This window comes from Corythoichthys intestinalis, chromosome 9 (assembly GCF_030265065.1).
Source record: "Corythoichthys intestinalis isolate RoL2023-P3 chromosome 9, ASM3026506v1, whole genome shotgun sequence".
Classification (NCBI taxonomy): Eukaryota; Metazoa; Chordata; class Actinopteri; order Syngnathiformes; family Syngnathidae; genus Corythoichthys; species Corythoichthys intestinalis.
Genome location: NC_080403.1, coordinates 25,637,904 through 25,654,635, shown reverse-complemented (window position 1 = coordinate 25,654,635; position 16,732 = coordinate 25,637,904). Strand labels below are relative to the sequence as shown.

Sequence of the window (16,732 nt, the reverse complement as noted above, 5' to 3'; positions counted from 1 at the left end):
CCACAATACGGACTTCGAAGCAGTTAAACTGACGAAGAAACAGGGCGACAATGTGAGAAACGTTAGTGCCCGTGCCACTTCCAAACAGCTGCAGCCCAGCATAGCTTTCGTATGGGCTACACCTTACAAGCGAACTACTAAAAGGTGGTTAGAAACAACCGATGCCATAGCGTACTACATTGTCAGAGACATGGTACTGAGAGCAGCACTGGAACAACAGGGGTTCAAATGCTTAATGCATGAAACAGACAAGCGCTACAACATCCTATCTAGAAAATTTTCCAAAACGGTCATCCCGAAGATGTACACTACGGAGAGGGAAAAAGTTTTGGCTGAACTCCGATATGTTAAATACTTTGCAGTCACGTCAGATTTGTAATCCGGTTGAACGACAGAGCCCTACATTAGTTTGACGGTCCATTTTATAAACAGCAAGTGGGAGCATCGCACCCTGGTGCTGTAAACGGCCTATTTCCCCAACGACCACACGGGTGAAATGATAGCGCAAGCCTTCAAACTAATGCTCTCTGCGTGGGACCTGAAGTAGCACAGACTGCACCTGTCAATCGGTAAGTCACCCTATTTTGTATCTGCGTGTGTTTCTCTGACTTCCCTGATGGCTTCTATGATCGTAAAATTTACAAAAAAACAATTAAGTGTGCTGGTGTTTCTCAGTAAGAACTTGAATTGATGTAAACACTAGTGATGGGTCCGTGAGACCTTATAAAGCGTATCGACACAGTGACACTGTGTTAACACAGTGTGGATACTGTGTCATTGAATACTGACACCTGCTGGACATAAAAAAAATCCCTACAGACAACCCACTTGACAGAATGACACTGAATTGACGACATAGTAAAATCTAATCATTTAAATCTTTGCATTCATTTTGCATTATTCCATATCTTTTAATTATGTGAACATATAATGTGAAAATGTAAGTAATAATGAATGGGTGAATGAGGATGCTTGTGGACGTTTTGTTCTGATAAAATTTTATTCAAAAACAGTTTTTTAAAGTTTAAAATTTAGTTGGCTCTTTTTTATTTAAAAAAAAAAAAAAGCAATTTCACCTGCTGTGGACAACACACACTCGCATGGAACCAACGATGCCAGCATGCACAAGAATTTCTTAGCCAGTTGAAAGAGGTTTGGATAAGATGTCCATTGGCTCCTCCAGTATTGAAGAAAATCTGCATTGCGTGCCATGTTCGGCTCAGCCATTCATCGTTGCACTTTTGCAATTTCATATACAGTTGCATTGCCTCCTAGACTCCCCACTTCGTCGTCTCAGTGCTACCATAGCCCATCAGAAAAAAAATTGAAGTGGACAATAAATAAATTATAGCTTAAGCCAGTAGGCTTGTCGGGCTCTGGAGCTCTCCAATTCTTTATTTTGGACAGTCTTGTCTGGATGTCTGCTGTTGTGATGTTGTTCTGGGATGTTGCGATGTTCTGACTGCAGGTCTGCCAGCCATTGGGCGTTAATGTTGTGAATTATTCCTAAACAAATGTGTTATCGGCAACATGGAAGCATTTGTTTTTCCCAGATACTGTTCCAGTATTGTTCAGTCTCAGCTCTGGGTGGGTCTGCTGTGGTCTTGCTACCCTGCCACTGAGAGTAGAGATTATTGGAGAACATAGTGTTTATTCTCCTGGCCTCTACTTCTGTTGTGTACCTCTTTAGGCGGCTAGCTAGGGCTGTGAGCCTTTGCTTAGCAGTCTCCAGTGCCTCAGCTGTGGACAGCTTGCTGTATTTCTTGGGCAGTTTTTTCTAAGGTTTCACACCTTTGCTCAGCTCTGTTAGGAGGCTAACCTCTCTCCATGTTGCCATGATTTTTGCCTTAGCCTTCGTTTCCATGGAGGCTCTTTCCGGCTACTGGCGCTATTTATCTTGTAGCCAAGTGACTCTAGGATGACTGATGCTGTTGCATAGATCAGCTGATTGGTCTCAGTGATGTAGATATTCTGATGGTACTTTGTTTGTTAGCCTTGGGAGGCAGGAGGTAGGTGAGTTCCCCCAGGACTTCATGATCTTCTCTCTCAGGTCCGCTGCTCTCTCATTCTCTTCCGCTGCTCTTGGGGCTCTTTCTTAGGGGTTGCTGCTGTAGTAGCACTCCATTAACACCTTGTTCTCCGTCCTGCTCCATCTGTGTCTTATTCCAGTAGCCCACTTGACATTGTCCTGGTCCCCCAACACCTGACGCCTTGTTAACCCAGGTATGAATCTATCATGGTTTGTTCCGCTCATGCGGAGGTGTAGGCATATAGCATGCCTTGCCTAAGGACCCACCTGGATATCACTATATCCAGGTGCCCCCCGACCTCCCGTACCAAAGTCATTACCACTGAGCTATCCAGCCGCTCAATGTATAATATTCAATATATAATATTGAATATAATATATAATATGATACACATAAATATATAATATATATATATATATATATATATATATACATATACATATATATACACACACACAGTGTATCACAAAAGTGAGAACACCCCTCGCATTTCTGCAGATATTTAACTATCTTTAATATAGTATTAATATAATTAATAATTAATATAGTAATAATATATAATATATAACAACACTGAAAAAATGACACTTTGACACAATGAAAAGTAGTCTATGTGCAGCTTATATAATAGAGTTAATTTATTTTCTTCTCAAAATATAGCCATTAATATCTAAACCTCTGGCAACAAAAGTGAGTACACCCCTTAGTGAAAGTTGTCAATATTAACATGCAACATGTCAACTGTCAATATTTTGTGTGGCTTCCACTATTATCCAGAACTGCCTTTACTCTCCTGGGCATGGAGTTGACCAGAGCTTCACAGGTTGCCACTGGAATGCTCTTCCACTCCTCCATGACGACGTTGCGGAGCTGCCGGATATTTGAGACTTTGCACTCCTCCACCTTCCACTTGAGGATCCCCCAAAGATGTTCTATTGGGATGAAGTCTGGAGACATGCTTGGCTTTATATATCAAAAGATATACTTAAATATCTGCAGAAATGCGATGGGTGTACTTACTTTTGTACACTCTGTACAAAACACTGTATATATAAATCAATATAAATTGCAAAATAAATAGTCAAGAATCTTAGCTTTTGAAGAAAAAGAAAGAAAGAAAGAAAGAAAGAAAGAACAATACAAAGAAATAACAGACAAAATGTAAGTACATTCGTCTGAATAAATATCAGTAGCTTGACCGTAATCTCTTTGTCCTGCCACTATTTGTAACTGCTTTTTCCGCTCATGTGCCAGTTTTGGTCCATTTGAGCATCATGAAGCCAACTTTTCCCTCGCTCATCGTGTGTGTTGTGTCTTGGGTGGGCTGCCACTTCCTGCGCGTTGGCCCCCAGAGTGGGTCGCTGCCTCCAAGCGCTTTGAACTTCCTGCCTGCCTTCCTTCACATCCCTGCGGACTCGCTTGAAGCTGTCGCGGAAGACTCCATTCTCTCTTGGTCCAAACGGCATCTATACCGCTTAAAAGTGAGAGGGGGAAAATCTGGTCGATCCAGGCAAATTGGATGTTCCTTGCTCCAGACCACAGTTATGAGGGGGAGGGCTACAAGGAGGCGAGGGAGGAGGCAGAAACTCAGAGGAAATGGGTGTAGAGTACTCCTCCTATGCTTCCACACATTCCGACTATCCTGGAAAAGAGCGCTGAAGGAGGATAACACCACCTCTTGGGACAAAACTCCAAAGCTTCGAACTAAACTGGTAAGAGGACATCATGCTGGTGTGATGCTTTTTTACTCTTTGGGTGTGAACACTCAGGGAAAATGATTTGTTTTCACATTCCAGAAAATTACAGTATGTCTTGGCACTGTGTGGACATTTTTACATGAACTCGATGCACTATATAGGAGAATGTAAGCTAACTTGAGGCAACATCAGAATGTGATGAGAACAACTTTGCCCACACTCTCTCAGCCTATTCATTCAAAGAGGAACTTAACAGTACATGCAAAGTAGAATAGGTTGTAAAATGTGTTTTTTCTACTATTTATTAATGGATCTTGGTATGTGCAAAACATTATTTTACAACCAACATTTTGTTGCTGAAGAAGTGGACAGTTGCAGTATATTTATATTTATTTTATCAACAACTTTTATATGTGTAGCTGGATGATGTCAAGTTTAACACGTCCTCTGTCTCATGGTCAACTCGTGGTGGACATAAAAGTCGTTCATGAATTTTAAATATATTTGTTACAGTTCACAGTCAGTTTGCTAACAGAATCATACTCCACAGTAAAAATTCACTGTGCTGTCAAAAATGGTATTGCTAATGGCAAGTCATCAAACTTGCAAAGTTAGCATTTTGTATTGTGATTTTTTTTCCTGAAAAGAAAAAGGGAAATTCCTCAAAAAATACTTGAGCCACTGAGAATCATTATTGCGCAACTCGATTTTTGTGTTGTTTTACTAGCATTTTCAGTTTTCATTTGAATTTTTGCAGTGATTTTCTCCAAACAAAAAGATCAGAAAACATTTAAGCAAAAAATAATTAAAATGAGAATGAGAATTAGACTGGACTGTATTTTTTTCAATTTGCTAGAGTTTTACGTTTTATATTTAACTTTTTTGTTTGGTTGCTTTCTAATGTTTTTTTTTTTTTTTTTCTTTTCTTTTTTTTTTTTCCCCTTAATTGCCAATGACAGTCCTAACACTCATAAAATGCTTACTTCAGCTGACAATGTCCACCCTGTAATGAAACTCATACTGTAGTTTCTTCCCCTCCCAAAACCTTTTATTTTTAATCTAAAACAAATTATAAATAGAACTTTAAATGAGTGACTCAGAATCAGAATGGACTGACTCAGTTTTAAGTATTTAGTTGGAGTTTTGTGTTTTGTATTCAACTTTTATGTTTAATAGTTGCTATCCAGTGTAAATAACAAAATAAATAAATAAATAAAATTAAACTGTTTAGTGCTATAGTGGTCTAAGTCCTAACACTCACAAAATGCTAACATTAGCTGAAAATGTCCACCCTGTCATCCAACTCATATATACAGGAGTTTGCATTTTGCAGTGACTGCAGTGATTGGTCTTAGTTCTAACAACTTTTTTCTTTAAAAAAAATTTTTTTTTAATTTAAAAACTCCAAAAAAGAACATTTGAAATGAGTCACTGAGAATCAGAATGGGCTAACTCCATTTTTATTATTTTGAGTTTTAGGTTTTTTTGTTTAAATTTCATGTTAAACTGTTCCAGTTCAATGTTTAAAAAAAAAAAAAAAAAAAACTCGTGCTATAGTGGTCTAGGTCCTAACACTCACGAAATACTAAAAATACTAAAAACTAGCTGAAAATGTCCACCCTGTCATCCTAATCGCATAGTTTGCATTTTACAGTGATCCGCCACCCTGCTCAAAAAATTGTACTTTTACAAACAAAACTTTTAATAAGTCACTGAGAATCAGAATGGGCTAGCGGCTAGCCCACTCGAGTTATCAACTGCTCAAATAGCAAAGTGTGAAGTAAGAAAAATGGAATGTAGACCATAAAGGGGAAGAAAATCCTTGTAAGCATTGCAAAGCGTCATACGGGCATTAATGCATTTTTTTCCTTTGGCGACAACTTGTCTCAATCTCAGTTCCTGTTTGAAAGAAAGGGTCTTTCTGAAAGTGAAAAGAAGTTATGAGTATGTGGCTTGTGATGTCATGGAGACAAAAAGTGCGAGACGTGCAGATTATAGGGGGAGTGTGTTCGTGATTGCTCTAATAGATAAAAGATGTTGAAGGGAGGGAGTCACCAGAGGCTCTTTCTGCATGTCTGCCCCTCATCTTTTGAAGAGGAAGCTGCGCCATGAATCATAACAGAACCCGCTTGCGACATTTCCGGAACGAAATGCCTAATAATATTTTTATTCATTTAGAGCAGGCTCAACCATGGTCTATCTGCTCATATCCTTGACTGTGCTGCATCTGCTTACTCTGTCCATGCTCCTCGTGGCAACCCTTGAGAAGGTGAGTAGCACTTTTTTTCAAGAAGATGGCGCTCTGAAGCAATATACATCCATAGAAAGTTGCCATTGACGGCGATAGACGTCCAATCCATAGGCGGAGTTTGACTTTTGTGGGGGGGGACAAAACATGATGATGACCCCAAAACGCAGTGCCAGCAGTAAAATAAACTTGCAACATATGTTTATACAGAGAGGGAAATAAGTATTTGAACTGATTTTGCAAGTTCTCCCAATCAGAAATGATGGACGGGTTTGAAATGTTCATGGTAGGTGCTTGTCCACTGAGAGACAATCTAAAAGAAAAATCATCCAGAATTCACAGTGTATGATTTTTTTTTTTTTTTTAACTATTTATTTGTATTATACTGCTGCGAATAAGTATTTAAGCACCTGTGGATTAGCTACAATTGTAAGCTTAAAAGACCTGTTAGTCGCCTTTAAAAAGTTCAATGAAAAAGTAGAGTAGAGGTACACTTTTTGACCTGTTTGAGATGCATATAAACACCTGTCCACCCCATAGAAACCCCAGTTACTAACGTGGTCAAGACCAAAGAGCTGTCTGAAGACACCAGAGACAGAATTGTAGACCTCTACAAGGCTTGAAAGGGTTCGGGGCAATTGCCAAGCAGCTTGGTGATATAAGATCCACCGTTAGAGCAATTATTCGAAAATGGAAGAAGCTAAACATGACTGTCAATCTCCATCGGACTGGGGCTCCTTGCAAGATCTACCTTGTAGGGTCTCAATGATCCTATAAGAATCTTGGGGAATCAGCCAAGAACTACCTAGAAGGAGCTCGGACCACCATTTCTAAGGTTACTGTCACAAACTACATACACTAAGACGCAGAGGTGTTGCGTCCCATTAGGCAAACCAGGCAATTGCCTAGGGCCCCCAGCCAGCAGGGGCCCCCAGAGGGCCAACAGATTTACCACACGCAGCTTTATTGCACCAGTGAAAGCCTTGTGTCTGAGTTCCCTGAATGGGCCACTTCACTCGTTCTACCCGCCCCTCCCCCCACGTGACTCAGAGTGAGAGTTAGCGGCGATTTGGCTTTTTTTAAATTGGTGTATATTCGAAATAAAAAGTTATCCTTCTGGAAGCAACAAAAGGAAAAACAAAGCAGAAGAGGAGTAAAGGAAGCAAGACAGGGGTGATTGTACTATGTTACTGTAGTTTTAGTCCTAATGTAGTAGAAGCCGGGCACTTTGAGTGTCCTAAAAAGTGCTCTATGAGACCGAGGCGTTATTATACTTTTATTAAATATGCTATTGCTCCAAGTCCAACTGTCCCCCTTACTTGCACACGCTCGAAGGGCCCCATGTTGCTTGTTGCCTGGGACCCCCGGGGACCCTTGCTACGCCTCTGCTAAGATGTCATGGTTAAAAATCATTCATGGAATGGTAGGTTCCTCGCTAAAACCAGCACATGTCCTGGCCCGTTTTAAGTTTGCCAATGACCATTTGGATGATCCAGAGGAGTCATGGGACAAAGTCATGTGGTCATATGAGATTAAAATGGAACTTTTTGGTAGTAATTCCACTCAGTCTGTGGAGGAAGAAGAATAATGAGTACCATCCTAAGAACACCATCCCTACTGTGAAGCATGCAGGTGGTAGCATCATACTTTGGGGGTGTTTTTCTGCACGTGGAACTGAACAACTGTACTGTATTCAGGAGAGGATGACCAGCACAATGTATTGTGAGATTTTGGGGAATAACCTCCTTCCCTCAGTTAGAGCATTGAAAATGGATCGTGACTGGGTCTTCCAACATGACAATGGTCTGAAGCATAAAGCCAGAATTACCAAGGAGTGGCTTCATAAAAAGCATATCAAGTTCCTGAAGGGGCCTTGCCAGTCTCCAGACCTAAACCCAATAGAAAATCTTGGAGGAAGCTCAACCTCCGTGTTTCTCAGTGACAGCCCAGAAACCTGATTGAGCTCGAGAACATCTGTGTGGAGCAGTCGTGCAAAATCCTTGCTGCAGTCTGTGCAAACCTGGTGAAAAGTTACAGGAAACGTTTGACCTATGTAATTGTAAACAAAGGCTACAGAACCAAATATTAACATTGATTTTCTCAGGTGTTCAAATACTTATTTGCAGCAGTAGAATACAAATAAATTGTTAAAAAATCATACACTGTGATTTCTGGATTTTTTTCCCCCTTTAGATTGTCTCTCACAGTGGACAAACATCTAGCATGAAAATTTCAAACCCGCCCATCATTTCTAAGATGACTGTTCGTGTTCAAGCTCGGTTGTTATTAAAGCTTTTGAAAGCTTAGATAGTCGGAATTTCTTTGAACTTATCTTGCCTCCTCAGGTGTAGTTTTGCTAAGCAAAGCAACGACTTTCTCTAAGGTGCTAGTCAAATGATTTGTTTGAAACATAATTTTGACCCATTATGAAAATTGCATTTTTCGGCCACCGGGGGGTGGGGTGTGTGCGCGTGTGTGTGTGGGGAGGGAGGGATTTCCGCACCTGCCGCCCCCCTCAAACTCCGCGTATGGTCCAATCCCTTTTGACCGTCAAAAGGGATTGGACGTCTGTCGCCGTCAATGGCAGCCATTGAGTAAAAGACGCATACTTTCTCTCATCTGAATGTAGTCTTGGTGGGTGTGGGATGATTCGGAAATCAGCGATCTGTGGTATAACTGTTTCCACGACAACGCCACCAATACGTGGCTGTGCGCCGCCACCAACGAGAGCGGTAAGCAATCGACCCTATCCCTGGCATGTACTCAGGGCCGGCCCAGGCCATTTGGGGGTCCTAAGCAAAATAATACCAAGGGGCCCATATTTTTGTAAAAATGTATTAAAATTGTAACCTTATGTGCATCTTTCTTGATTCTTGATCTCTTAACTATGTACACGACATTGCCAACCATTACCTTGAATTGTACATTTGGGGAAATCATCATCTTGTGAAGATGACGGCACTCCACCTCCAATTCCATACTGAGATTCTTCTCAATAGATCCTTTGAATCATCCAAAGTACAACATATGATTAGTGGAACAAAATTCAGCCCAGGAAAATATTCGTCAACAAAAACGTGTACTGTGGGGAATGCTCAACTAATTCAGTCGATTCACCGTAGGCTGATACATGGCATACTACTTGATAATAATGTGTGATATAAATGCAACGAGACAGATAATTTTCTCTAGGGTATTTTGCCGACTATTTTTTTTTTTATTCTTCCACACTTCGTTTTAAGGTGCGTTTAAGCCCCCCCGCTTCTGCAAGGTAAGCCTGCATTTGCGCAAACTACGCATGCGTAGAAAGGAGAAGCCTAATGTGTTCTGTGGTCGCCCGCGCGGTTCACCTCTGAACCGGAAACTCATTACTTGCCCGCGGCAAATTTTGAAATCACTACACATTACTGTCATTATTTTGTGATCACTGTTTTTTTCGTGATCGCAGTTGAACACATCACGCAGGAGCGAGAGTGAAGGGAGAGCACTTTTACGAGCAGGCGCCGAGTTGTGATAAAAATAAATCTTTATAAAATAACGTAAGCCTAAAATCATTACTTGGGATGTTACAATCGATGCTCAGTTGCGCTCTCACCACTTGGAAAATAACAAATAGAAGCATATGGTGTGTCGCTACGTGTATTTCCTGTAAATGTGTGCATAAAAGTAGCCATCCTGGAAGTGGCGACAGTTTTGACAGGCAGAAATGACTTGAGTTGAAAAAAACTGATCGCGTGCCTCTTTGACTGGGGTTACCACACAGGTCACTTTTTTGGGGTTTAATTTTCCTCTACGCATTTTTATATACAGTAGGCTACTCATTTTTGGTCGGCATTGAGTTGGGAGGGGCCAGCCCCGCAGCTGGCTGACCGGAGACAACTCGGGAGATGAGCTCTGTAAAAAACGTTCATCTCCACCTCATCCGCGATGGGAGGACCCCAAATGGTCACCGAATTGAAGCATATTATTGAGAGACGTCACGTAGTTTGAAGGTTCAAGAAAAATGTGTGGAAAAGAAAAGAGGGGGAATGCCACGTCGTGATCGTCCACCTCCATTGTTTATGATGCTGTCATGCCGCAGTAAAAACAGCGACGGCATGACGTCCCTTGCTGAGTATCCGAATGTTGTACGGTGACAGCAGTCCATATTAGGCGGCGCGTAGGCGGCGGGGGCACTGTGGCTAATGGCAATTACCAATATGACATATTGACAAACTCAGCTGACAACAACGTTCAAGTCGTAGTATCTTGCACAACAACAACTTCAACAACATGCTATATTACCTTGATACCAGAGGTTGCGCTAGACTTTTTCGTTGTCTGTCATTTTGACTGACAGGGTCATAAAAATCCGGTCATAATCTATTTTTACCCGTCACTTAAATTTTTTAAATGATGATAATGACATTGTGGTGACCCTTTGTTTGGCATAATTCACCTTCCGTACTTGTGTGTCCATTGGGCCGAGCGCGTTAGTGGCTACGACACAGTCACGTGACAGAGACACTTAAGAGTCGCGCGCGTTCCGGCTTGAATAGAGCGTTCACAGAGAGCAGCAGAGCTACAGTGGCTAGACACAGCAATTCGAGCTAGCAAGACTCTTAACATTGCATACCGCTTCAACATATTCAATAGTATTTAGTCTTCATTCATTTTAAATTAATATTCTGTCCGAACAAGCTTAACAGAGAATCCACACCGTGCCATCACACATCAAGCAGATGAATATGTAACTTTTTCTCCGCAGTGACAAAAACAGCTGACTGTGGCCCCAGTAGGTAGGTAGCCTACCATATGTAGCATATGGAACAATGAAATTAACAGTTCACCTGCTGTGGCCTGAACGCAGTTTCACACCTTCCTCCTGGTGCGCATGGACTTGAATTGCGTGCCCGCTTGTGCAGTCCCTGTTTTTTCACCTCTTTTATCAACGCCATCGTCGTTTTGGGGCTTTTTGAAGAAACTTTGGACACTCAGTTGCCTTGACATTTTTCAGAGTAAGGCCAACGACGTCATGCATCAAGAGAGACAATAGCTAATTAATATGCTCACTCGCCACCCTGTGGTCTGGGGTGTGAATTGCAACCTGTCAAAATGACGGATGGACTTCAGTTTTTTCCGTCACCGTTTTAAAAAATTGGTCAACGACGGAAAATATTCGGTTAACGCGACCCCTGCTTGATACTGTTGTTTCTTATCTTCTCTGATTTTCTTCTTCTTTCGTTTCTCTGCTCCAAAGGATAAATTCTCTTCGACATATTTGTGCATCTATTTTCCAATCAAGTTTGAGCACCAATCATCGCAAAGCAAGTTCAACGTCACTCCCCAGGTTGCCAGATTGTAATGACAAGAAAATGGATTTTTGCATAGATAAATGGCAACGCACGCCACATTATTCACGATGCTTTATTAACAATGTATAAAATGCGCTTGCCAGATTGGGGGGCCCCCTGGTGGTGGCCCTAAGCAGCTGCATAGTCTGCGTATAGGCTGGGCCGGCCTTGCAGGTATTGTAGTCAGAACTTTGGTTTAAGAGCATTTTTGGTTTTAGACTGGCTGCAGTCGGTGCAAGCCCTCATGGTTCTGTCGGTGGTCTTCTCGTCCATCTCCCTACTTGTGTTTGTGGCTCAGCTCTTCACAATGTCCAAAGGAGGGCTCTTCTACTTGACGGGACTGTGTCAAGCTTTTGCAGGTGATTTGGATTCATGGACTCAATGCTGGTTTATTTTACAACAGGGGTAGTTATTACTTATTTAGTCTGAGTTTGTATTAATTTGTTGTTTGATGCCTTTAAATTTGGAATTTGCAAGTGTAGACTGATTAGATTTATTTGTGAATGTTTCTTTCTATTAAATGTGTTTACTGTTAAATCCTTTTAACTAGGAAACATAAACATGTAGTATCTGTCATTTTGTGAGTGTATGACTTAAATTTGATTTCAACTTTTATTTTATTTTATTAAATATTTAGAAAATAGATTTTTCTTCCGCCTGTGGTATGGTTTGACTTTTTCAGTTGAATTTAACTTTATTTTAATGTTGTTGTTTTTTAAAATCAGATTTAAAAATGTGTATTATTATTTTTATTTCCTCAACTTCAGTGTGAAGATATATTTTTTAATCATTTGATCATTTATCCTGGATGTTCAAGCATTAATTTTATTGTTGAATCTAATTTAATCTTATCTAAATTTAATCCAGGAGGAAGAATTCAGTAATCGAAATAATTTTTGCAATAGTTTACTTTTTTTTTTTCACCTGGAAGATTGTAATCCAAGTTGTTTTTAAGTGTAATTTTTATTTTTGAATTATGTATTTAAAAAAAATACAGTGGTACCTCGACTTACAAACATCTACATACAGAGTTCCCAGAGTTTACTGATTTTAACATACTTATAGATGCTCTGTTATTGGCTATTGCCTAGCATTCCTGGCATTCAATTGGCTAAGAGGGACCTCTACTGTATGTGTGTATCCCAGCGTCCTCTTCATTCGCCCCTCGTGTTCTGACAGCTTTACTTGAGGACTTTTATTCTTTATTCTTGGTATTTTACATTATTTACAACTCTGATTTCATGTTTATTCTGCAATAATCTCATTGTAACATGTATTTTTTACATGTTGTGATGAATTTTTATGCGTATAAAATATGTCTGAATTTTGGGGAGCCTGGAACGGATTAGGCCATTTACATGTAAAACACATCTCTACTTACAGAATTTTCAAGTTACGAAACTACTTCTAGAGCCAATTAATTTCATAAGTAGAGGTACAACTCTATGTTGAAGTGGGCATTTTAGTGCAGTTAGGAATAGTTATTTCAGTAAAGAATCTAAAAATGTCTAAATTCCTTTGATATTCTGACATTTTTTTCTGTAACTTTTGTAGGCTTGACGGACTTCGCCGCTTGCCTCATCTTCACCTTCCACAGGAAGGAGATCCTCAACGACTCTAGAGATTTGGCGAAGGGTCGCTTTGGTTATTGCTTCATCCTGGCATGGCTGTGCGTCCCTCTCCTGATTATTAGCGGTGTTCTGTACGGACACCTGCGAAAGAAAGAATGAAAGTACGCTTCTTTAGGCTTTGTGCGTTTCAATCAAAAGGACTGAAAGGGTATATTGTTGTTTATGTCAAAATGTCTGAAATTAAGAACATCTACAAAAGTGCAAAAAGTGCACACAGCAAATCTATGCATGCCTTGAATGATCTTTATCACGTTCAAGTTTGAAATGTCAAATGTGTTTTTTAATGACTGATTAAATTTACGGTTTTAATATGTGAAAAATTAATTTTTTTTCATGTTTAATTTCATCCAGAGTTGCCCGATTTAAAAGCATAATAAAAAAATTTCAGATCATATCGACATAGGTGTAATGTAGAAGTGAATGTAGAAGTCTACTGCATTCTGTTTTGCACAAGGGCTGGTCACAGCTTAGCACAGCAGCATGTCTGCTACTTTTACTGGAAGTCCAAAGTCATGATTACATGACCTTATTTTTATTTTTCATTTTTTTTAAATACAGGTAGTACCCGCGTTAGGACGGACCCGACTTTACGACGCCTGAGTCTCGTCGTTATTTTTTATAATGTTGACTTTGTTTTGTGATGCATGCTTTTATTTTGGTGCAGGAAGCGTAGAACAGGAAGCGAGTTCATGTACAGACACCCCCCACACGCACACACAGAACAGCCGAGTGACAGAGGTGACAACCTGCGCTCACATTTGTTGCTTGTGAAGCATCCACAGGCGACTGCTGTTTATAACCCATTTTGTACTGTTTATTGTGCGTCTTCAATTGTGTGGTTGACTACTTGGGGCGAGTTTATTTGATTGTTTTTGATGATGTGCTAACTGATACATGCTAATCATTTAGTATTACTGTATCAGCAGCTACTTGTAATCGCAAATTTGAATTGCCGTTATTGAAGATGAGACTCATTAAATTTCATTTCATTTTAGTTTCATTCTGCAAGTGTTGATGTTATGAGCAGCTGAATAAAGTCAGAAAACCACACGGACGTCTAACATCGTCATTTCAGAGTTTTGCTCACTGTCCAGCTTGGACTTAGCTCCAACGTCTTGGTGTTGTTTTTGGATATTATATGTTATATATTTAAGTATTATATATAAGTATTTGATACACTGCCAACGGGTTTTCCCATTGGCAGTGTATCAAATACTTGTTCTCCCCACTGTAAGTACGCGATAATATCTCGTTAAAGTCATGGCATCTGTAATTCTGCTCTCGCATGCTCTCACCTGCAGATAAGGTTTTGCTGTTTAAAAAACATTTTTGAAAAATGCCCTTCTTTTCAAAATGTTTCTTCCCCCAGAAAATTGAGATTTTAAGCTTTCCAATGATGTATCACTAATGCAAATAGAACAAGTTTGAAACTTGGCCAAATTGGGGGTCTCAGAGCGGAACTTCAAGTCCCCTGAGTGTTTTCCGCCATATATATATATATATATATTTTAGAGGCTGTTTTGAGGTATTTAAAGGGTTAATTCCGTATTAAGCGGAAATCCAGGTTACATCGTCAGCGCAGGAACGTAACTCGTTCGTAAACTGGGGACTACCTGTAATCCACTTGCAGAGGTGGGTAGTAACCCGTTACATTTACTCAGTTACATTTACTTGAGTAACTTTTTGAAAAAAATGTACTTAGAGTAGTTTTACCACGCAATACTTTTTACTTTTACTTGAGTAGATTTGTTAAGAAAAACTACTCTTACTCCACTACTTTTGGCTACACTAAAGTCATTACATTTTTCGTCTATTCTACATATTGACTTTATTATTGCCAGAGATGCCGACATTAGCCGTCTCAGTTTCACCAATGAGACGACGAAGCAATAACCACATAACTCCATCATACTAATCAGAATTAACAATGTTTTTCCCCACTAGAGGGTACTCATGCTCTTTGGACGGGTGATGTTTCATATTGTTGTTTTGTCCTGAATTTGATGATTTTTGTGTCATCATTTTGGTGTGATATGGTCATGTAATAGGTTATAATTAGGGCTGTCAAACGATTAAAAATTTTAATCGAGTTAATTACAGCTTAAAAATTAATTAATCGTAATTAATCGCAATTAATCGCAATTCAAACCATCTATAAAATATGCCATATTTTTCTGTAAATTATATATATATTCTGTAAAATAAATTGTTGGAATGGAAAGATAAGACACAAGATGGATATATACATTCAACATACGGTACATAAGGACTGTAGTGGGCATTTCACTCTACTGTCATTTAAATCTGTCTATGCTGTCCTCACTCCGAAGCGTCTACTTTTTCCAAAGCTAGACAGCTAGTGAACGACGCCTTAATAGTCAGACTTCTTCCTTTTTCATCTGATTTATTAGTAAAATAGCCTCAAACCATTGTCCTCTTTAGACCGTCGTAAAACTACAAAAAAAAAGTACACAAGCATTGCATTAGCAACAACGTTAGCTTAGCACGCTATACAGGTTGACTAAACATAAACAAAAAGCGTCTCATACAAAAAATATAACATTTCGCTTACTAACATAATATGTACATTCTTTACAACAACCATACTTACAGACAAATCTTGTTCAAGGATCATATAAGCACAAAATTACAACGTAGGCGTCAGCCCGAGACGTCGTGCAGCCATATTGAACTGGCAAGAAAACACCATGTCGCAAAGCGACCACAAGAGTTCGCTGTTAGACAGCACAAAAAGCCTTGCTGTAAAACTTACCAAAAGGCAGAATACTGTCTGAGCGGGACATGTGCGTTAATTGCGTCAAATATTTTAACGTGATTAATTTCAAAAATTAATTACCGCGCGTTAACGCGATAATTTTGACAGCCCTAGTTATAATACAGTATAATAATAACAGTTCATTTCAATGAAGTTGTGCTAAGAAAAAAAAAATGTAAGCAGTTACTCACAATGTTACTCATTACTTGAGTATTCTTTCCAACGAACACTTTTTTACTTGAGTAATTTTTTGGATCACTACTTTTACTTGAGTAATATTATTGACAAGTAACGCTACTTTTACTTGAGTATTTTTTTGGGCTACTCTACCCAACTCTGTTCACTTGTTAAAAAATAAAAATAAATACTGTAAAACAATGTCAATGGAATTAACCAGCATTTATGAAGAAGAACTGGGAGAAGCACACGCTCTACCCATATGTTAAGAGTTCACTACTCGGGCAATTTACGCATTGAACAACCTAATTCAGCAACGTAAGACTTACTGTATTATACACAAAAATAGTGGTTTGTTTTCTTCTGTTGTTTGATGTGTCATTCAATTGCTAGGCAATTGTTTGAACATTTAGATAAGTCTGGCTAACGTTAGCGAACATCAGCTAAAGGTCATGTCTTCTTTTTAAATTCAGTTTCAGTCATTGTCGTTTGCCTAAAACAATGTATAACTTAGTGGTGGATTTTGCAACTGTTTCACATTTGTCAGCCCTTTTTTCCAGTGACAGGATTATACTAAATGGTTTAGAATTTTGCACGCTGCTTAACACTGACACTCCTTGTTAGTATAGTGGATCAGTATCTCTGCCTGTCATGTAGAAAACTAAGGTTCACTTCCCCCACGGGGCAGATATCTTATTTCTTTATTAATTCCTTTCTGTCACATGTCAGGCTCTGGGTTGATTCCCCAACTGGAAGAATTTTTTTTTTAAAAAAAAAAGGATTGTCCCCCATTTGAAAAATAAAACAAAACTATCACTTTAATTATCATTACAGTATCCA

General features: G+C 39.4%; 1 protein-coding gene across 2 annotated transcripts; it reads left to right on the top strand.

Moving 5' to 3' along the window:
- The first annotated feature begins 3,397 nt into the window (after nt 1–3,397).
- On the top strand, nt 3,398–13,980 carry LOC130921237 (epithelial membrane protein 3-like). 2 transcript variants are annotated; one of them, XM_057844884.1, is made up of 5 exons: nt 3,398–3,742; nt 5,911–5,996; nt 8,605–8,707; nt 11,527–11,667; nt 12,863–13,980. In XM_057844884.1, the coding sequence occupies exons 2-5, from the start codon at nt 5,919–5,921 to the stop codon at nt 13,036–13,038; spliced, it is 498 nt and encodes a 165-aa protein (XP_057700867.1). In that variant the 5' UTR covers nt 3,398–3,742; nt 5,911–5,918; the 3' UTR covers nt 13,039–13,980. The 2 variants fall into 2 exon arrangements, with proteins under 2 accessions (XP_057700867.1, XP_057700866.1); XM_057844883.1 differs by having other exon boundaries at nt 3,400–3,742; nt 5,906–5,996.
- Nucleotides 13,981–16,732: the final 2,752 nt, after the last annotated feature.